At 30.3% G+C, this 22,688-nt stretch overlaps 3 protein-coding genes and 1 long non-coding RNA gene across 4 annotated transcripts; 2 read left to right on the forward strand and 2 right to left on the reverse strand.

Moving 5' to 3' along the window:
- Window positions 1-276: 276 nt before the first annotated feature.
- Window positions 277-4,704, forward strand: LOC119611802. The gene is made up of 2 exons (XR_005232098.1): window positions 277-1,397; window positions 3,216-4,704. It is a non-coding gene; the product is annotated as an uncharacterized LOC119611802 (long non-coding RNA).
- Window positions 4,705-6,245: 1,541 nt separating this feature from the next.
- LOC119611801 (alpha-methylacyl-CoA racemase) lies at window positions 6,246-7,844 on the reverse strand. Its single transcript, XM_037967498.1, has 2 exons — window positions 7,534-7,844; window positions 6,246-7,467 (listed from the first exon to the last, which is right to left on the reverse strand). The coding sequence occupies exons 1-2, from the start codon at window positions 7,639-7,641 to the stop codon at window positions 6,421-6,423; spliced, it is 1,155 nt and encodes a 384-aa protein (XP_037823426.1). The 5' UTR covers window positions 7,642-7,844; the 3' UTR covers window positions 6,246-6,420.
- A 348-nt stretch (window positions 7,845-8,192) lies between these two features.
- LOC119611803 (2-oxoglutarate and iron-dependent oxygenase JMJD4 homolog) lies at window positions 8,193-10,200 on the reverse strand. Its single transcript, XM_037967499.1, has 2 exons — window positions 9,345-10,200; window positions 8,193-9,288 (listed from the first exon to the last, which is right to left on the reverse strand). The coding sequence occupies exons 1-2, from the start codon at window positions 9,998-10,000 to the stop codon at window positions 8,517-8,519; spliced, it is 1,428 nt and encodes a 475-aa protein (XP_037823427.1). The 5' UTR covers window positions 10,001-10,200; the 3' UTR covers window positions 8,193-8,516.
- A 6,118-nt stretch (window positions 10,201-16,318) lies between these two features.
- LOC119611796 (serine protease inhibitor 28Dc) lies at window positions 16,319-22,448 on the forward strand. The gene is made up of 2 exons (XM_037967490.1): window positions 16,319-17,282; window positions 20,818-22,448. Exons 1-2 carry the CDS (start codon window positions 16,633-16,635, stop codon window positions 22,079-22,081), a joined length of 1,914 nt encoding a protein of 637 aa, XP_037823418.1. The 5' UTR covers window positions 16,319-16,632; the 3' UTR covers window positions 22,082-22,448.
- Window positions 22,449-22,688: the final 240 nt, after the last annotated feature.

The following is a 22,688-nucleotide window of genomic DNA, read 5'->3' on the forward strand; positions in this document are numbered from 1 at the left end:
TTCAGTTCTAGTTCAGTTCTAGTTCAGTTCTAGTTCAGTTCTAGTTCAGTTCTAGTTCAGTTCTAGTTCAGTTCTCGTTCAGTTCTAGTTCAGTTCTAGTTCAGTTCTAGTTCAGTTCTAGTTCAGTTCTCGTTCAGTTCTAGTTCAGTTCTAGTTCAGTTCTAGTTCAGTTCTAGTTCAGTTCTAGTTCAGTTCTCGTTCAGTTCTAGTTCTGTTCTAGTTCTGTTCTAGTTCTACTCTAGTTCAGTTTTAGTTCAGGTTTAGTTCAGTTCTAGTTCAGTTCTAGTTCAGTTCTAGTTCAGTTCTAGTTCAGTTCTAGTTCAGTTCTAGTTCAATTCTAGTTCAATTCTAGTTCAATTCTAGTTCAATTCTAGTTCAGTTCTAGTTCTGTTCTAGTTTTTGAAAGCACCAGATATCTCGGAATCCAAATTTTCAATAATATATGAACAAATAGTTTTCCTTCGAAAATTCAAATTTGAACTTCAGTAAACTTTTTTTGTAAAATTAAACTTTTTCTTTCAATTTGTTATAGTTTTTTTTTTTCGTATAATTTTCTAATAATATTCCCAAATCTTTAAACACTTATTGCCATTCAAAATAAAACAATTACAACTTTCAATACTTACGTACAAACTCACGCGACGTTTAACGAACAAAAAAAAAACACTACTTTGAACACTATAACAAAAACAATAACGAAAACTAAACAAAAATTAAATAAATGTAATGAAATTTTTATAAAATTAAAAAAAAAGAACACAACCGTTTAAGATCTTTTACCCACAGTAATAATATAAAATAATAACTAAAACATTTAGGTATTGAGTACATCATAAACGGCTTCAAAGGAAAACTTTTACAAAACTATGCAAAATGAGTCTATGAGATATAGGAATTTTAAATCAGATTTTGCTGAATACGGAAACCTTTTTTGAAATAACATCGAATTTTGAGAGACAAATTTAGAAGAACGTTTCAAAAAGAAATTATTAGTCGCAAAACTAAAATTTATATTTTGTAGGAAATTTTTAAAATTGAATTAAACGTTTTTTCATCCGTTTTTTTTTTTTTTTTTTCAAATTTGTAAAAGTTTTTCTTTAAAGTCGTTATAATAAATACAAGTTTCATGTATGTTTTTATGCCGTAGTATGAAGAAATGATATGATGATGGTTTGTTGTGAGAACGTTGCTGATGATGATATGATAATGATAATTACGAGTGTGAACAAAAAAAACATTATGTGTGTGCATGTCATTTTTGAAATTTCTATTTACAGTTTTAAATAATCTACTTACTACATAATACTAATTATATAAAAATGTCGAAAGAGAAATAATTCAAGCTGCTAATGGAAAACCTACTCTACGTACATGTAAAGCAGTATCCCTGTTTGAATGTAAGTTTTTTTTTGCCTTTTTTTTCATATAATTTAGTAATATAGAATATTTATTTATTTTGCAACTTTGATTCTAATTAGAATGTGGTGAAATATTTAAAACAAATCGTCTGCGTCGTGAATTTTGATTGATTAATAAAAGAAAATATGCAGTCCACATAACAGGATGTTTGTGTTAACCGAACGTTTTTATAGCAACAATTCCAAATTTGTCTATTTCGACCAAAAATCATTGGCCTTAACACCGAACTAAAACAAAATATCCAAGAAGATCTAGTTTAAAACTGTTTCTAATAACGTGTATTTGTTCTCTAAACTTTATTTAAAAATAGTTGAGATTTTAAAAGTTTTTAACAAAACAGTTTCGAAGGTGACTATTTTGAACAAAAATTATTGATAAAAGAACTTGATCCAGAATCAATCTGTTGACTTTAAAGCACTCCTACAGAATCAGTCCCGAATTAGCTAAACTAGAATGAGTAGAGGCATTTTATTCTTTAATGATTTCGTATTTGTTTTGAAATGATAAACTAATTTCGAGTATGACAAATTTTGAATCGAAAACATTGATGGAAGAACTAAATCCTATAATATTCTTTACAACGAACATTCTACAGCAACAAAAATGTAAGAAATATGTATTAATGAAGAAATATCTAGTTTAAAACTCTTTTAAATAACAAGTATTTGATTTTCTAAAGATTCCATAGAACCAGTTCCTAAGGTAATAATTTCGACAAAACTTATTCACAAAAGAACCATTCTATCAACTTTTAGCTTCTTTAGAACTAGCTCGACAAAGATTGTGACTGGTGCTTAACATGTTCTATATAGTTTAAAGCTGTTCCAAATAACGAAAGAGTATTTGTTTCTCTAAAGAATTCGCAAAACTAGTTTCTAAGGCGACAGTTTCCAAGAAAACTCACTAATGAAAAGAGCTGCTTTCAGCTCTTGATAAAACAACTGGTTCTAACAGTCCAAAATTAATTTAAAACAAGTAAGAAGTCTATATTCGCCTTTGCCGAATACCCTTCACCATAATGTGCTTAAAAAATATTAATTTTATAAAATGTCAATTTATTTCATCTTCCCGACCCTGTCATAACTTAAGCAAAACAAGAGAAACAACAACAATGCTAAACGAAATAAAAAACAGAAAAAACAAAATACACAACGTAATGAAACCACAGCCATCCAAACATTAGAAACAATATACACAAAAAAAAACAAAAACAAAATACACAAGGCGATGAAGCCACAGCCATCCAAACATATGAAACGAAATACATACACAAAAAAAACAAAAACAAAACACACATCGCAATGAAACCAACCTTTTATACAATAAGCAGTGTTGTTGTTGCTTTTTTGATGAAATTTTCAGAGGTTGTCTCGGATTTTTGCTCATATCTCCGTTATTTATGGACCGATTTTGCTGATTTTCAATAGGAAACTTCTCGAAAGTATGTCCAACTATTGAAGATTTGGATCTATTGAAGATTTGGATCCCGAAGATATCTAGGGTCATCAGAAAATTGATTTCAACAAACACACAGACAGACAGACGGACATAGCTTAATCGACTCCGCTATCTATAAGGACTCGGAATATATATACTTTATAGGGTCGGAAAATTATATTGTAGAAATTACAAACGGAATGACAAACTTATATATACCCTTCTCACGAAGGTGAAGGGTATAATTAAGTTCTCAAACTTCAGAGTTGCAAAATAAGTAACATTTTATTATTATTACCTTGACACAACTTAAAAAAACTATTTGCAAAAATGACTTATTAAACTTTTACATTTTGCAGGTGTCTGAAAGAATGTTGTATTCATTTTTCATTAATGTGAGTGTGACGAATGTGATTTTGATGAATTTGAAACTCATTATAAAAAAAAAACTATTCTTTCTTAAAATTAAAAGTTGAATGAATGAAGGGGCTGAATGATGATGATAATGGTAATATATTGGTGATTGGTTTCATTCATCTAAAACTTTAAAACACAAAAATTAAAAAAAAAATAAATAAAAACAAAAATGATGTACCTATACACTTATGCAAAACTGAACGTGTGAGAGATTGTGCAAATTATAATTTAATTTTCAATTAAAATTAAGTATAAATGATGATAATGATATTGATGAGTAATGATGCTTGTTAAAAAATCATAAGTGCGGGTGCTGATCATTCCATGTGTGTAGTATTACTAAAAAGAATTTAAAAAAAAAACGTATGAGTATTTTATGAATCTTCTAAAACATAACTGATAATAATATGAATGATTTTATGAATCTTCTTATTAATATTAATATAGTATATAATACGAATCTATAGTATGTTTGTATGTGTGTGTTATGTATGTGTGCGTACGTATGTATGTGTGTTAACATGACAGCAGACATAACAAATACAATAAAAATACGAAAGACTTAAATAATTGCAAAACAAAAAAAATAATAATTAAAATTACAACTTAACGGACCAAAACAATGGTTAAAAACTTGACATTTAAATGACTGAATATAAAATTACAAAACAAAAAACAACAATAGCAACGAATTAACTAACTAACTACCAATAAATAATAAAGGACTAACTTAAACATAAAAAAACAACAATTTTATATAAAGAAATTGTTTACATATTTCATTTTGCATTTGACAGCGTCTTCAACTAAAAATTCTTAAAGTCTATTTCAAATTTTAGATAAATAAACTAACTTTCCTTCAGTTTATCATTAGTAGTTAGAATATTAGAAAAAAATCATAGTTCGTATGAATTCGCGTGTATTTTGTTTTCATTGTAGCTCAACTACATAGTTTTGTATGACTCTGTGTGTGTTTTTAGTTGTGATTGTTTTATCATAATTAATTTTTAATCTAACAAAAAAAGACAGTGTTTAAATCTTAAAAAATATATATAAATTTCTATATTCCTTAATTAACCATTGGATTCATTAAATTTCTAACTTTAACTCTATCTCTCTCCCTGTCTAACACTCTCCCTCCCACATATCTTTCTCTTGTAGTAGTTGTATTAAAATTAGTAAAAGTAAATATTCAATTTTTTATTATATCTATAAAATTACAAACAAATAAAAACTCATCCTGTTTTTTCAGTACTTGTTAAAGTGATTTAATTTTCAGAAACTTAAACTAATATTAAAAAGAAAAATAAACATTTATTAAATTTAAGATAAAAAAAAAACATTGTAATTTGTATGACTGATAGTTTGTACGTTTAAAATTTATGTGTGTGAAAATAAAGATTCTTATTGTTTTCTTTCGACGCAAAAAAATCAAATGTGTTTTATTTTTAAAGAAAAATATAAAACGTTCCCAATTATACATATTATTTATTCGATTTCAATGTTGTTGCTTAATATACATACATACATAGTCTGAAATCGATTCCAAAAGAAAGAATTGTGAAAGAATCCGAGTCTCCCTATAGAAGCCAGTCGAAGAAATTACTAATTCCCCTGATATAAGCTTGTAGACTCCGAGTGCCGAGTTTTGCAATTTTCACCAGTTTGTCATGGGATCTATTTTTCAGCCATTTCAACCTGAGATTTTATATTCTAGGACAGTCAAATTATGCGCACAATCGTCTATAGTTTCTCTGCATTGTCGCATATCGCGCAATAGTCCGGTAAATTAATGTCACACTTACTGACAAAGGCCCTAATTGAGCAATGTCTCGTTAAGATCCCAGTCAGAATTCCTAGACTACGCATATTCAGTCCTATAAGTGTCTTGGTAGGCCTCACATCAAGTGTTAGCCATAACGCCCCTGATAATTTGCAATCCATTTTACTATTCCAGGACTTGTTAATGATGTCACGGATTCTCTTTAAAATCAACCTATAATAGTGACAGAAGGGTGGTTTCGCTTTTCTTTCCTTATCGTCTATGAGAAAGTTCAAACCTAATCTAGCAAGTTCGCAATTTCATTACCATACACATTGCAGTGCTCCGGTACCCAAAACAGTCTTATAGTAAAAAGTCTAATAATGACACTAAGAGCATTTCTACAATCTACAACTAGGCGCAAATGTACCGCTACAAGAGCAGCTTGACTATCGACATAAATTGGCCCAACCGAGCCTTCGTTTTCAATATCGCTAGGATCTCTGCTTGGAAGACACTACATTCTTTAGGGAGTCTGAAGGACCTTTCTATATCGTAATGGAAGCTACCATGATCAAGTAGCACTGCTTCGTACAGAATTGGTGTGTTATTGTCGCGCCAATGCCAGAAGAAGCACATCTTTGAGCATCTTTCATTTCCCTAGAGACTTTTCCAGGGACAATTTTCCAGAAGAGATTTACGTCAAAAGCGTCAATTCCAGTACTTCCTTGCGAGTTCATATTGCAAAAGTAAGTGCCTGTCCGTTGTTACCAATAAAAAGTTTGTTATCTATTATAAAGTCCATTAAGGCGAGGCCGTATTTGTTTGTATTCGTGCATCTCCGTAGGTGGTGTTGAGCATTTGCATATTAAGAAATCTACATTGATTTGTTCCGAATAATTTGTCAATTGTCAAATAATTTCGGGTGGAGGTTCAGAAACATCATGAGCAAAGTACTATAAAGACACCATCAGTCTCCTACTACCACTACACATTGAACACGGCATTCAAAATATATTAAAGATTCTGGATAAATCAAAAGTTTTTATTTCCTCTCCATTATTTCTAGATCGTTTTGCTGAGCATATGTCTCGAACATTTTTGTAAATTTGGAGTGGGGCGTCTTAAGAAAATGAATTCCAAAAAACCTACAAACATCCCAGAAGGGTACGTATAACGAATGAAACTAGCGAGAATAATACCAAATATATGCGTTTTTTATATATGCATTTATGTATATGTATGTATATTTGTAAGAATAAACATCCTAATCTAAATTATTGCCTTGTTATAAAGATTAGTATTTCTCATTAATCGTATCAAAAATTTATTTAATTACATTTTTTTTAATCAAAAGTTATATCTTTTTCCCTTAAATAATAAATTCACAACTTCGCTGTTGCATTTGGTAAAATTAAAACTTTGTCTCTTAATAGTTTTTCCAATGCAGCTGGACTTAGTTTTAAATCTCCCAAAACATTAGCCGCTTCTTCTATAGCTTCCGGTGATTTGCTTGAACGCATACTCAATTTACCCGGAGTACGACTAAGACGTGGTGCCGGTTGTGGTGCTATAGTATTATCCTCTAATTTAACAAAAGAATTACGCTCATTGTTATGATCATGTTGCATAACGTCATGCCAGTCTAAAATCGGATACACACAAGCATCTATATCTTCAAATATGGCTGCCCATTCGGATTGAGTCTTTTGTAGAAATGCTGCGGTGATGGCAGCCTTTGCTGCTTCTTTTTCACTGTCTTGCGTAGCAAACTGTGAAAGTTCGGGTAGACCTAAGTGTTGTTTAAAAAGTTCGAAAAATTGTGGCTCTAACGCTCCCACCGACATATATTTGCCATCTTTTGTTTCGTAGGTGTCATAGTAGAAAGCGCCACCATCTAGCCAATTATTGCCACGTTCTCCACCCTCCCATATGGGCGGTATATTACGCGACATATACAACCAACTGGCTACATAGGCAGCACCATCCACCATAGCAGAATCGACAATCTGACCACGTCCAGAACGATGACGTTCGAGCAAAGCTAAACAAATGCCAAAAGCACACATTAAACCGCCACCAGCAAAATCGGCTAAAATGTTAACTGGTGGCAAAGGTTTTTCACCCCTGCGACCCAACATAGATAAAACACCCGATATGGCAGCATAATTAATATCATGACCAGCACGCAATGCCAAACGGCCGTTTTGACCAAAACCCGTTAAACGGGCGTAAATAAGTCGTGGATTATCTTTACATAAAAGTTCAGGTCCTAAGTTCATTTTTTCCATAACACCAGGACGAAAAGGTTCAATTAGTACATCCTGTTTTTTACACAATTCTCTAGCCAATGTCTGTCCCTGTGGCTTTTTAAGATCTATAGCAAGTACATGTTTGCCACGATTCAAGCAATTGAATTGATTGTCCAATACCTGTTTTCAAAAAAAAAGAGTAATTTTGGTTTCAAAAGAAATACTGCATAAAGCATTTTTACTTACCCTATCTATAACTGTGACCTTTGCACCAAAATCAGCTAAAATTTTCCCACAAAATGGTGCTGGTGCCAAACCAGCAAATTCCAAAACTTTTATCCCCTTCAAAGGCATGTTATGTTGGATAAAGTATTTCTTTTTTTCGCCTAATTAATATGCTGTGTAGTATTCTCTACGGCAGAATACATCGCTTTTTAGGTTTTTTAAACTTTGATTTTTAATTATTGATAAGTTTCATTTTATTCCAAAGCTCATAGTCTCTTTTTTATTTATTTTTGTAATCTCTATACAATTTTTAGCTTAACGAATGGCGTAGCAAAATAAAACAAACATGTAAATAAACACCAGTAATTTAGAGGAGAGAGAGAGATAAAAGCAAGTGTTGCCAATTAGAAATCATAATAATGACCGTTTCGAGTTTAAGAACCGTTAAAAAAACAAGTTGTATTTATTATAACGGTACCTTTTAGGTACATTTTTTAAAAATGTCTAGTTGAAAACATAAAAATTAGAAATGTTGAACTAAATCTATAAATTTGTTTTTATTTGGGGAATTAACCTTTAAATAAACAAATATAGCAATTGCTTTTGAGTTGAGATTTGAATTTAGACTTATGCCAAACAAATTGTGGACTTGGGGTAAAGAATAGAACAAAAACATTTCGTTGGTATAAAAATATTTCAATTTTTATTAATATTATATTATTTTTACCTTATTTTTAACTTAAAAATTTAACCCAAAGCTAAAAGCATAATAAAATAAGTGGACTTATGCAGTACTTGTTATAATTGCACATTTAAGGCAAAACTAATCAAAATAACAACAAATTATATTTAGATTTTGACTATTATTCGGCATAGAAATAATTTTTGTATAATTGCCACACAAAATTATTTAATTAAACTTTTAGCAATGAGTTCAATTTCCTCCCAAATAAATTAATTATTAAAAAAGGAAAATATAAAATCAGCTTAAGTCTAAGCATTCCCTATGATGATGACGATGATGTTGATATTTTTTCGTTCAGACTTAATGATAATGCCGTTGTTGATAATAATTCCCTTAAATGTATACATTTACGATATAAAACAGTACGATCTTCACATACAATTGAATCCTGTAACATTAATTCAATCACTTGTAAAATACGCTCTAGATCATGACGAACATGATATTCGTTGGGTATAAATTGATCAAAAAATATAAGAGGGGTAGATGTTGTTAAATCGAATGAACACAGTCCTTGAGATGGCGGTGATAGAATTGCGGAGGCAGTATTGTTATTGAATTGTCTTAAACGTCTGTTTGCTATACATTCCAATAGTTGTAAAAAATCGAGGTAGTTAAGACCGAAACTAGCACGCAGCATTGTTTGACAATGTTCCATAAAATTGTCCATTTGTCGACAATCGTCAATTTCCTTAATAACCTTTTCCATTTGATTGTTGAGGTTGTACCAAATACGCTGAAGATTACAGGCATTGAACCAATTATGATTTACGGATATGGTATCGGTTATATTCCATACTTGATGATACCAGCCACTAGGTACAAATATAGATTCGTTTTCCTTTTGCATTATAGTAAAATATTTGATATATTTTTTATCCAACATTTCTTCGTTAATGCAAAATGGTAAATTGCCCAAATTATCGCCGAGTTTTATTTCTTCTCCGGGCGGCAGGAGAAGCCATTTCTTAATGCCCATTATATTAGTAGACCAGCTAAATGAGCCAAAAACATCCGAATGAAAGGGTGTCCTAAAAAATTAAATTGAATTAAAATCATATTCGTTATGCTTTAATTGCCCAATTACCAGGTATCTTTTGGTCCCATATAAACAAAACGATAATCATCACTTTTTGTCGCCACCAAATGTTCATTTAACCAATCGGAGGCAAAATATTTAGGAACTTTATAAAAATCATAGTCAGCATTTTGAGCCTTCAAATGCCAATCCTTGAGGTAGAGTAAATCTCCGGTGGTTATAGTTTTATTATCATTATTACTTAAATCTGTCGTCGTTGTTCCAGCAGCCAACAAATCTTCTTGCTTTTTCTGCCAGTAGCGTAGAAAATCATAAAATAACATTTCACACTTGGCATGGCTATTATAGTATTCCATATTGCAATTAGCCACGGGTACTTGACAATTGCCTATTTTTTCCCTGAGGTAGTCATAATTAATAGTTTTGCCGTTTACTCTAGTCTTTACAAATGTATTATCGGTATTTTCAGTTAGTGTTAAGTCTTGTGTTTGGGGTTTAATCCAATTAAGCCGACATTCCCATTGTGTCGATACATCTCTTAATATTACCGGATAATTTCTTTCCATATATTGCCAATAGAAATCATTGTAAGATAATTCTGTTATGCTTAAACGTGTAATTTCATTATTATTTGAATTGGTTATTGTAAAGCAATTTGCTGTTGGTGGCTTTAACTCGAGCACTTCCAAATCCCTATTGGCCATAACACACAAACTCACCCACCCTCACTCTATACACAACAAGTTAACTTTTCAGCCAAAAAAATATTTTCTATTTTCTTATCATTTGTTTGCCAAATATGTAGATTTTAAAATTACATAAATAAATTAATGCAAAATTAAGAAAAGAAAAAATAACTAAATCGAACAACACAATCTAAGCAAAATTTTTTGTGTAAACAAAGGATCTTATTGGATACACTGAACGTACTCTTACTTGTATTAAACGTACTCTTTATTTATAAAACAGCTGTTGCATTTTTTAAGAACTGGGTATTTCAAATATATTTTTATAGGTTGAGTTGAATGAAAATAGACCGTTAAAATTACTTAAAAAACTATGACGAACTAAGATTTCCAAAAGGATATCGTGTATCCCAAGGTGTATTATTCAGTTCTAGCTTAGGTCTAATTCAGTATATAATTTTATATAATTTATTATATTTTAGTTAAGAAAAAATATGAAATATTTTATTAAATTTTTTTACCAAAAAATTCCTCCAAAATAAACTATTCGGCAGACTTTAAAGTGGCGGATATATTGTAGAATTTATACTTGTAATTTCAACGAAAATGCATGGTTAACTTTACCATAAGTAAAGATTTTAAATGAATGTCAAATTACATACCTATCTAGTCAGTTCCAGTTCAGTTTAAGTTCAGTTCTAGTTCAATACTAGTACAGTTGTAGTTCAGTTCTACATAGTTTAATCAATTCTAGTTCAGTTCTAATTCAGTTCTAGTTCAGTGCTAGTTCAATCAGTTTTAGTTCAGTTTAAGTTTCATTCTAGTTCTTCATTGCTTTGTGCAACACTGTTGCAACTTCATTTACGAATTTATAAATGTAAAGATTGATAAACTTATAAACACTCAATAAATAAATCGATCGACTGATAATATCTGCCAATAGATAGTATCGTCATATGAAATCCAAAAGGCCCTAAGTTACAAAAAGATCAAAATCGACTTTTTGATTGATTATGATACACCGTATCAAAATACATGTTCCTGCTAAATTTTACACTCCTACAATTAAAATCAACGTCCCTATCAAAGAAATTCTAAAAGATATTGTTCTAAAATTACCTTAAAATTCATAAAAATTTTAAAATTCTTTTGAATTTTTAACTTCGAAATTGTAAAATGTTGTAAGTTGGCATTAAATAAAACAAAAATGACACCTTTAGCGAATCCTTGCGATTTAGAGATTTTTTCAAAGAAAAATTCCTATTTTCGAAAATCTTTACGAAAACAAAGAAGCCTTATGCCTTCCATGTTTCGGCTTATTTGACCAAAAAAAACCGATTGAAATTTAGTTAAAAATGTTGAACCTTACTATTTTTATAGCCTCCACCACCATCAGTGGTGATAGAGGGTATATATAACTTTGTCATTCCGTGTGTAACACCAAGAAATATTCATCTGAGACCCAACAAAGTATATATATTCTGGGTCCTTATGAAATTCTGAGTCGATTTAGTTATGTCCGTCTGTTCGTCCGTCTGTCTGTCTGTGTAAAACACGCTCACGTTAAAACGAAGCAATATAATTTAACCAAATTCACCCAAAATATTCATTATTATCCGGTACAGTTTGGTATTGAAAATGAGCTAAATCGGTTCACATCGGGAAAAGTTATGAATCAAAATTTAAAACAACCTCGAAAAAATAAGCATTTTTTACATATTCTAATGTAATTTTCATTCGTTACATTCGTTTCTATACAAGATCTTGATCCCTGCAGAAAATTGCCAGAATCGGTCCACAATTTCATATACCTCCCATACAAAAGTACATATTTTTCCGATCGGTCCATAATTGGTCATAGCTCCCATACAAGGTCCCCTCCCGAAAATCACTTAAACGCGCATAACTCATTACTAAATATAAAGTTTGGCAGAAGTATTGCTCATATATAGAGAAATATTACTGTGAAATTGTTTTCCTATCGGTCCATAATTGATCATAGCTGCTATACAAGGTGCCTTTCAGAAAACACTTAAAGGCACATAACTCATTACCAAATAGTGATACCCATAAAATATTTGGCATTAATACTATTTTTGTACACATAAATGTTATTTCAAAATTTTTTCACGATTAGTCCAACCTTGGTCATAGCTTCCATACAAGGTTCCCTCCCGAAAATCACTTAAACGCACATAATTCATTACCAAATATTGATATCCATACATTTAGCAAAATTATTGTTCTTATATACATAAATTACACTATAAAATTGTTTTACGATCGGTCCATATTTGGTCATAGCTCTCATACTAGGTCCCCTTCAGAAAATCACTAAAATGCACAATATTCATTACCAAATAATGATATAGATACAGAATTTTGAAATTTTGTCTTTATATACATAATTCGTCATAGCTCCCATATAAGGTCCTTTTACGAAAATGTCTTAAACGCACATTACTCATTACCAAATAAAGCTATTGATACAAAATTTGCCACAAACATTAGTTTTGTATACAAAAATTCTATTTCAAGATTTTTCACGATCGGCTCACAACATGGGTGCGGTCGGTCCCATACAAGGTTCCCTTCCGAAAATCACTTAAACACACATTACTTATTACTAAATTACGATATAGATATAAAATTTTACTGAAATATAGCTTTTATGTACAGAAATTTAGCTTAAAAATTTTTTTACGATCGGACTATAATTGGTCATATCTAGGTCCAGCCCCTGAAAGCACTTTAACCGTATTTAACTACTTGCATTATCAATTAGTGTAGATTATATATATGTATTTTGAAAATCCTTTAATTTTTCACACACATGCATACATGCAAATTACTAAATATCGCTAAGCGCTATAAAAATTTAAAGAAAATTGCGTTTGTAATGTTCAATAAATCTTGGAATTGTAATAGATTTAAGCTGTTTAAATCTTGGGATTTTTCTATTTAAGACATGAGATAACTTATTTCTACAAATATTTGACCAATTAGAAAAGTCTTAATATAAAAGTAGCTGGTGGAGGGTATTTAAGATTCGGCTCAGCCGAATTTAGCAATGTAACTTACGCCCTTTTGGTTTTCAGAAAAAACTAATTCTCAAGCGCGTAAGTTTCATATCTCCGTAAGTAAAACGAAAACCGCAAATTTTTCTTCAAGAGAAAATGTTGAACATTTTTGTTTTATTTATCATTTTAGAAGGTTTTTTGCTTCTCCTGAAAAATTTGTTCAATATAACTTAGGGCTGTTTGGATTTCATATGACGGTATGTACTATTGAACTATAAAATAAATTGGTTTTACCCACAGAATAAGGAACCGGTTTAATTATTTTTAAATCTATTTTTAAAATATGTCACTAAAGAACATTGTACGTATGAATAAAGACAACAAAAACACCAGCAGATAATTTAAAATTATAATCACGTGTGAAAAAATATCATAGAAGAACAAAAACAACCAACTCTTTGTTGAACCGAAGTCAAAGCTTGGAAATATTACATACATACATAAAAATACTCGTAATATTTATATTTATGTAGGTACTATGTGTGTATATTGGAAAAGCCAAACTTTGTAGCAGATAAACAAAATACTGAATAATTAAGTGCTGAGTACATGATACATCATAATGAAATGTAATTCAAAAACTTTTTTGCAAAAATAATACAAATAAAACCGTTTTTAAAAAAAATTATTGATAAACACTTTGACGTCATGGTCAGGCATATTCATTATCACATCGAGTCCTATATGAACGTAATAATTTTGTTTAGTTTTGAGTATATGATACATACATACATATGTACATATATATTTTTTGTAAAGGGAATAACTTTTTGTTATTAAACATAACTGTTAGGGGCTATTTTTTCGTTTTGATTTCAAATAAGGGGATTTATTTTTTGATTATCGATGATATTGAAAACAATAATGGAGTATGAGTAAAGAAGAGATTTTTTGCATGTAAACTGGTTCAATAGTGTTGCCATCATTTTAGTTAAGAAAAAAATATAAAATATTTTATTTAATTTTTTTACAAAAAAAATTATGTGCATTATTGGTTAATATACAGCTGTGTTCAAAAAAATAGGAGTGAGACTTAAAAATAATTTGCAGCTTAATTAAAAAAAAAATTTACAGAAATCCAACATTTTTTCACGATATTTGTTTGTTAAGTCTTTAAAATATAAAACGAATGAAATTTTTTATATAGGTTCATTAGTTTTTTTGGTATTCACTTTTTTCGAAATCCATATCAGATTTCGGCTGCTCAAAAAAATAGGAGTACCGTATATTATATAACCTAAGTTAGATTAATTTCCATTATTCGTAGTAAATATTAAAAATATAATATACAAGTGTTATATTTAGATGATTTTAAGTAATTTTAAGCTCAGTTCACAATTATTTCATTTAAAATCCTGAAAGAAAATGTCAGAATTGACAAAAATAAAATCTGTTCAAATATCTTGAAAATTATGAAAATATCGCGAAAAAAAATATGAAAAATCTCATGCTAATTTCATTAAAAGATTTTTTGAATACTTTAGGAAGTCAAATGTTTTAAAATTTCTTATAAAAAATAAAAATTTTAATCAAATATGAAAAGCGCTTATCATTTTTTTAAAATTAATCGGATTAGAGCGTCCCAAATTAGTGAAACTAAGCCAAATTGTAGTTATTAAACATCGTGATCAATATTCAGTTAGTTCAGATCAATTTTTAAACAAATCTTTTTTGAAAAAATTTAATTTCAGACCATAAAGCATATAGTAAAACCCATAAAGTTTACTAAGTAACGCATTTAGAGGTGGTTTCATACATGGATGAATTTTTAATGCATGAACACGACAACAAATTACATTTTTTAATCTAAATGAATTCAGAAAATATATTGGAAATCCATTAATCGAAAAATATTAAGCTCTAACCAACTTTCAAAGAAGTCGTATAATAGGAATGATTCACGATGGGTCTTGACAAAAAGGGTATGGTCGTAAAAATTGTAAAATGGTATCGTAGACCAAATGTTGCAGGTAAACATATTACCCCAAGATATGTTCTCATATTCCCAATAAACAAATTTGATAAAATGGCGGTGTTGTGGTATGAAAACATTATTGATTCCATATTGGTGGGAGGTCGTTCCATAGGAAGTAGGCCATTACATGGTTGTCGACATACTGATTCTAAAACAAAACGTTAAAAGACTTTGCATATAACGTCTTTTAAGGTTTTCTGAATAAATAACTGCATATTTGTGGATAATCGGCCACGACATGTGTCATCAAGCCTCTCAAAACCGTTGTAGGAAAGACATTATGATCCGGAGGCTCATATACCCAAATTCTAAATAAAATCTTGACAAAAATGACTGATGCTGTACTGCCACACATTAATTAATAATATTTTAGATGAAATTCCCTTGGTTTTTGTTTTTATTTTAAAAATATTTGAACTTAAATCGAATACTCCTATTATTTTGAACAACAGATTTTGTATATAAATTTAAAAATATATATATATTTTTTTAATAAATTTCTTAAATATTTAAAATAACGATTATAAAAATTAGAGAACAAGTTATATAAATAAAATATAAAAATATTTAATTAAAAATCTAAATCTTTCACTAAAAGGTTTATATTTAAAATTTTTGAAATTTTCACTCCTATTATTTTGAAAGCAACTGTATGTATGAGTAAAATCCCAAAAAAAAAAAATCCGGTAGACTTTAGCGTGGCGGATATATTGTAAAATTTATGCCTGTAATTTCAACGAAAATGAACGAATTAATAAATTAAGGTCAAATTTCATACTTGTCTGGAAAAGTTATGATCATACGTTAAAAAAAATACCTAATTTCGAGTTATGACCATGATTCTTGAAAGTATTCTTGAAGAATTTATACGGGGCTTGGAGTCAAGTATCGATCTTCATAAAAATTTTAATGAGATTGAGTTTTAAATTTAGCAACACTTCCTCTCCAGATAATCAGACTAATTAAATACCGATTTTTAAAATCCTATCAGAGGGTTCTATTGCAAAATGCCACTAAAAATCCTTAAAGTTGCTTTAACAAATCCACTACATTCTGATAAAATATTTTCCTCTGGCAATCCAAACAAAATAGATATAAACTTGTATTGCAACTTGCAAATTACCCATGTAGAGACTAAATAATAAAACTCTGAGTTAATACAAATTCAAAGAATATGCTCAATTTGTAATCTTTGTTCAAGTATTTTAAAGATCTAGTATTAGTAACGGTTCTCATTCATAAAAAGCTTAGCAAAAACACTGACTTTAAATACACAAAGCTAGAATTGAAATACGATCAGTTGGGTGAATCGTTTGATGAGTTTCGGTTCGATTGTGCGAGTTAATAAGCGTAGAGAAAATGTATTGAATCGGCAACCGGTGAAACAACAATAAAAACAAGAGCATCGCCAAAAACAAATAAAATAAATAATTATACTACTAAAAAAAATATAAACAGAACTAGTCAAAACAAGTCCAAATTTTATTTTAGTAGTTTATAAACATTGTGCGAGTTGGAGCTGTGCATACGGGTTTAATTAAGTACAAGTTTAATTCCTTGTATTTTAGCTTATTCGTGAAATTTAAAAAAAAGTGATGAGAATTTTTATTAATTTAACACTGGCATTTTTGGCCGTTGTTATACACACATCATGGGCCGGCGATATCAAGACAACAGAAAATTTACTCAGGGATATGCTACAAAATAATAATCAAGGTTGGAAATTCCCAACAGCAGCGGGCGTGAGTCATCTAAATCCTTCTTCATGGAAATCACGCTCTTCAAAACAAGTCGATGAGAGGATTTCTGATATTATTGCCGAGAATGTTTTACATTTTGGCCATAATTTAGGTTTGGAATTAGCTGCTTTAGATCCTTACGCTGAGAGAAGTGAAATATTCTCACCTCTTAGTATAATGGCGGCATTATCTATGTTAACATTGGGGGCTAAGGGCAGAAGTTATCAGGAATTGAAACAGTTGCTTGGCCTTGATTCTGATAGTGAACTTATTGAAAATCCCAGCAAATACCATGAAGAATTCGGTTTAATGTTAAATGACTTGCAGCATATAAATGTGAATGCAGGCGGTCTTAATAAACGATCAAACGCCAATTGGCGTTTTACTACATTAAAAACGGCACCGATACGTTCGACAAGTCGTACAAAAACTCCAGTGGAACATATTATCAATGTGGCCAATGGTTTATTTGTGCAAAGTGGTTATACGTTAAATCCAGATTATAGGTAAGTAGTGAGAGAACAGTTTTTGGCTTATGTTTAAACTTAGAATCTAACTAAATCTTTGTTTTTGGTTCTTTCAAAAATTTGTGGATGGATAATTTGTTTAACATTTTTTTCTGGTTCGCCTTCATTGGCCGAAAGAATACCTTAAATCTGAAATTGAATTATCTTTCAATGAGTCATCAATTCTACAAACGCATTACCTGGAAATTAAGTCCGAAAATTAAGTTATAAATCTTTCGAAGTTGAACTACGTCTTTGATGATTTAACTCATTTGGAAGGCTAAATTCGTTCAGGAATTGAATTAAAAAATTTTTTAATTATTCCTAAGAAATTTAAAATTTTCTCTAAATTATAAAATTTTAAATAAAAAATCTATTACAGATTAAATTTGTAGAATTTTGAACTATTTAATTTGGAATAGACGGAATTAATATGTCAAATTATCATTCGGTTGGAATTAATAAAGTTAAATTATAGAACAGAGAGTTAAACTTTTAAATTAAAAACCAGATATTGATTATAAATAAATATTATTGTCGAATTCCTGTTATATGTACATATACAGTGAATCAATTAAGTAATTTGCCTATGTAAAATTTTATAAATTTTAAAAAAAAACTTTATCTGAACAATTATTTTTAGCAAAATAAAGCAATTTGTTTGTTGTATTTTTTTAAAGAATATCTTATATTTTAATTTTCTACCATAAAAAGTAAAATCCTGATATTAATTAACGAGATTTTTGATAAAATCTGAATGTATTGTTAATTTTTAAGGTCAATAAAGTATTTTGCTTTTTTAGGTTTTTTGTTAATTTTTTAATATTTCATATTTTTATTACTCCTATATATTAGAATAACATTTTTTAGATATTTTAGTAGTGGAACGACTAAGTTTGTACATTTCTTAGCCGATTTATTATCCTATATACCTATAAGAATTTTTCAATATTTGACTTAACATGAAATCTATCGTTTCTTTGATTAAATTTCGAAAATAATAAGTAATTTTGAATTGGATACATGATATATTAGGAAATCAATGGATTTGGATCTAGAAAAAAAATATTAGTGGGGTATAAATCTATAGATTATAACAAAAAAAATCTGGGTTTTTGGTCATTTTGTATTGATAAACAAAAACTACATTACGGAAACCCCATCTATTTGGGGAGTACTGTGTGAATTTTATTTAGAATTGTATAATATTGATTCTTATTCAATAAAGCTAACACTAAGTACTACCCTAGCCACTCAAAGTATGGGGATATCACCGTATACCACTATAGAACTATTACATGCTAGAATTTTGATATTCTACCTCATATTTTGAATGCATTATTTTATGAATAACATACAGTAGGCGTAGCTGGATTTGGATAGTTATTCTTGATTTGGGTTCTAACTATATATAAGTGTATGTATTAGCTGAAAAATATTGCTTTTGTGGATCTTAGGTGATGAGAACCGCCTCTATTTGTAAATACCTAAATTAAGTATTTTTCCCGTACCACACGATAGTTCACTTTATATTGTTTCCAAGCAACCTAAGGTCTGTTTAGAGGTCTAAATTTAAACATAGTGTTCTTTTAAGTTCGTATACGGACTTTGGAGAAGATAAATGAGGACTTCAATGGTTTTTGCTTGGATACAAGTCGCTCTCCTTTGGCAGTTAAAGATTTTGAAAGACAACTCAGTGCGTTTTTTTTTATAATTCTTTTTGTTAATTCATCAATTTCTATATTTTATATTTTTTAATGATTGATTAAACATTTCATAATTGAATTCCATTGATTTATACTTGTTCTAAAAATCTAAACTAATTTTTTATATTTGAATTGCCTCATTATTTCCTTTTAAACATTTTTAACGCAATAAGGATATGATTTTTGAAAATTACGATTGAAAAATACTTAACACGTGTCCTTCTAACAATAAAACAATAAATTTCAAAAAGCAATTAAAAAATAATTTTAAAAACCCAACGAAATTAACTGGAAATTTCAATATGCAAAATACTTTATTGACGTGCAAATTCTGATGAAAAATAATAAAATGCAACAACAAATGCACCAACATTTTCATTTTAATATTTTTTTCTTTTTCCCATTCTACACAATATCTATTTTCAATTGGAAAACATAAATTTACTTTTTACCTGTTTTTTTTTAATTTTATTTATGAACAAAAAACAAAATTCTCTTAAAAAAAGGTAGGCAAAAAACTTAGTTGATTCACTGTATGTATGCATGTATGTATGTAGATCCATTTGAGGGACATTTTGTTTCTTCTTGACTGAATATTACGAAATTTTTGTAATTATCAGATAAAAAGTTTTGAAAAATTAGATCTCATTAAGTCCTCTTCTATAGAGTAATGGAGTAAAAATTATAAAAACCACTTTTGAAACAACCTGCCGAGTTTTTAAAAAACAATAAAAAAATTTCATAAATAAATTAATTAATATTGTTTTTATATGTCACTCTAAAAATAATTAAAATAATCATTTGTCTGTCATGTTATCAAAAAATATATTTGTAAACAAAAAACCTAACGGAAATTCATTGTTAATTCACATTTAAATGAAGATTTTAAAATTATGTTTAAATTTTTTAGCACGAAATTCAAGTTTTGTTAATCATTATTATATTTATATTATGTTTGTTTTAGCATAAAAAGTTTATAATAAATAAAAAACTTTCACAAGTTTTTATACAAATATAAATATTAACGCTGATAATTGAATCGGTGAGAAAATAAAATACGTACATATGTTATACTACACCAGAAATACATAAAAAGAAAGGAGGCGCAGAAAGGAGAATGGGGAGGAGAGTTATTAGGGAGAGAGGATAGAGGGACAAGTAGAGGGGGGGGAGGGGGACAAAAGAGGAGAAGGGGGGAGGAGCGGGAGAGAAAAAGAAGAAATCAAGCCGAGCGAGAGAGCGAGCGAGCAAGGCGAGCAGCGAGCCGAGCGAGCGCGCAGCAGCAGCGCGAGCGAGGAGCTAGCAGCGAGCGAGGAGCGAGCGAGCGAGCGAGCGAGCGAGCGAGCGAGCGAGCGAGCGAGCGAGCGAGGAGCGAGCGAGCGAGCGAGCGAGCGAGCGAGCGAGCGAGCGAGAGCGAGCGAGCGAGCGAGCGAGCGAGCGAGGAGCGAGCGAGCGAGCGAGGAGCGAGCGAGGCGAGCGAGGGAGCGAGCGAGCGAGCGAGCGAGCGAGCGAGCGAGAGAGCGAGCGAGCGAGCGAGGAGCGAGCGAGCGAGCGAGCGAGCGAGCGAGGAGGGAGCGATCGAGCTAGCGAGCTAGCGAGCGAGCGAGCGAGCGAGCGAGCGAGCGATCGATCGAGCTAGCGAGGGAGCGAGCGAGCGAGCGATCTATCTATCTATCTATCTATCATCTATCTATCTATCTAGCTATCTATCGATCTCATTAGCTATCTATCTATATATCTATCATCTATACTATCTATCTATCTATCTATCTATCTATCTATCTATTTTATATCTTACACTTACATACATACATATTTTATTTTTTTAGGCAAGTACTCAAGTCCATTTATGAAACGGAATTACAACAATTGGATTTCCAGGCGAAAAACCGAGAATCTCGTGATCATATTAACGCCTGGGTCGATAAAGCTACTTTTGGAAAGATACCTAAAGTTATTGATGGCGACATAGATAAATCCACAAACATCATTCTAGCCTCTGTTTTGTACTTTAAAGCATTTTGGGAGACTTCGTTCTTTCCCAGATCCACAATCGAAGATAATTTCTATCCAGATGGTGCAAACAATCCACCCATTAAAGTACAAATGATGCCGACTGGAGGTATATTTCCATTTTATAATGCCAAAGAATATGATTGTCGGATTATAGGTCTTCCATATAAGGGCAATGAAACTACCATGTATGTAATTCAACCAAATAATTCCAGTCGTCAAAAATTACGCGAATTGCAAAACATTTTAAATGCTCATAAAATAAATGCCATGATCGATAATATGGAACGCAAGACTACGGTTATGGTATTTCCAAAAATGCATTTTACCCGCAGTATGAACATGAAAGAAATACTGAAAAAAATGGATGTACGTGATATATTCATAAATGGTTATAGCGACTTGTCATTGATTGGTGGAAAATCAAGTTATGTAACACCAAATTTTGTACCAGCTCCAGCTTCAACATATGCCCCTGTACCAGCTACTGCACAGGTACCTGTACAGGCTCCATCGAACGCTTTTGCTCCGATAAGATCTACTGTGTCTTTTGAATCCATTGATCGTAAAATGCCATTTTATCCTAAGGGCCATATATTAGATAGATATGCTGAACCGGCCTTAGTATTCTCCTCCAGATTTGGTGAAACTAAAGAATCTGGTAATAACACTATGTTGTCAACACATAATAAAACCATGGACTCAATGCAAATGTCCTCCACAACCGAAAAGCCTTCAACTACTGTTGGTACTAAATCAGCAAATAATAAACGAGGAAAACGTCAAGTTTCTACGAATAATGTGGATCCTGTAGTTGAAGCACTACATAATATAGAAGCGAATCGCTTAATAACCGATACATATCCCTCTTCTGATCTTTTCGTAGATGATATAATACATAAAGTTGTTTTTTCTGTTGATGAACAGGGCACTGAAGCAGCGGCTGCCACTCTTACCTATTTACATCGTTCAGGTACCGATGTTGTTTTCCGTGGTGACACACCATTCCTAATACTCATTCGTCATGATCCCACAAAATTACCTCTATTTTATGGTATAATTAATAAACCGGAATTGTAAATGGGTAATATAACGAATGTGCGGTAAAACACACATTTAGAAGACTTGATGATTGATTTTTTAATTTGTGATGCAGAGATGCAATTTGTATTTTTGTTGTATCTATTGTTGATGACTATATTAGTAACATTTATTATATTAATTTAAGTGTAAGTAATATATATACAAACATATTGCTTTTTTATATTACAAATATATATTGTGTAACTACTTTTTTTTTAAATAAATTTAAGTATTTTTCAATTGAATTTTTTTTAACTAAAAATATAATTAACATGTATTAAAAACAACAACAATTTGTGTATTTTAATAATTATTAAAGAACAATAACTGGATGTTCAGTTAATAACTGGCCAAACTGAATGCTATAAAACGAAATTTTTATAAAACCAAAGATAATTAAAAAACGAGATTTTAAATTTTTTATAACGAATATTTAAACATTTTATAAGTTTATCTAAACCTTTTTATTAAAAATATTTGAATAAGAATCTAATTTAGGAATCATTTGCATCAATATTGTTTTAAATTTATTTTGAACTCTTATCTCTCTTATCAAAGATCTATGTTTCCCGATATACATACATATTTTGAAGTTTTTATGTCA

The sequence above is a fragment of the Lucilia sericata genome, unplaced genomic scaffold (assembly GCF_015586225.1).
Source record: "Lucilia sericata isolate MDLA Ls3-8-SP2 unplaced genomic scaffold, ASM1558622v1 Contig001534F_arrow, whole genome shotgun sequence".
Classification (NCBI taxonomy): domain Eukaryota; kingdom Metazoa; phylum Arthropoda; class Insecta; order Diptera; family Calliphoridae; genus Lucilia; species Lucilia sericata.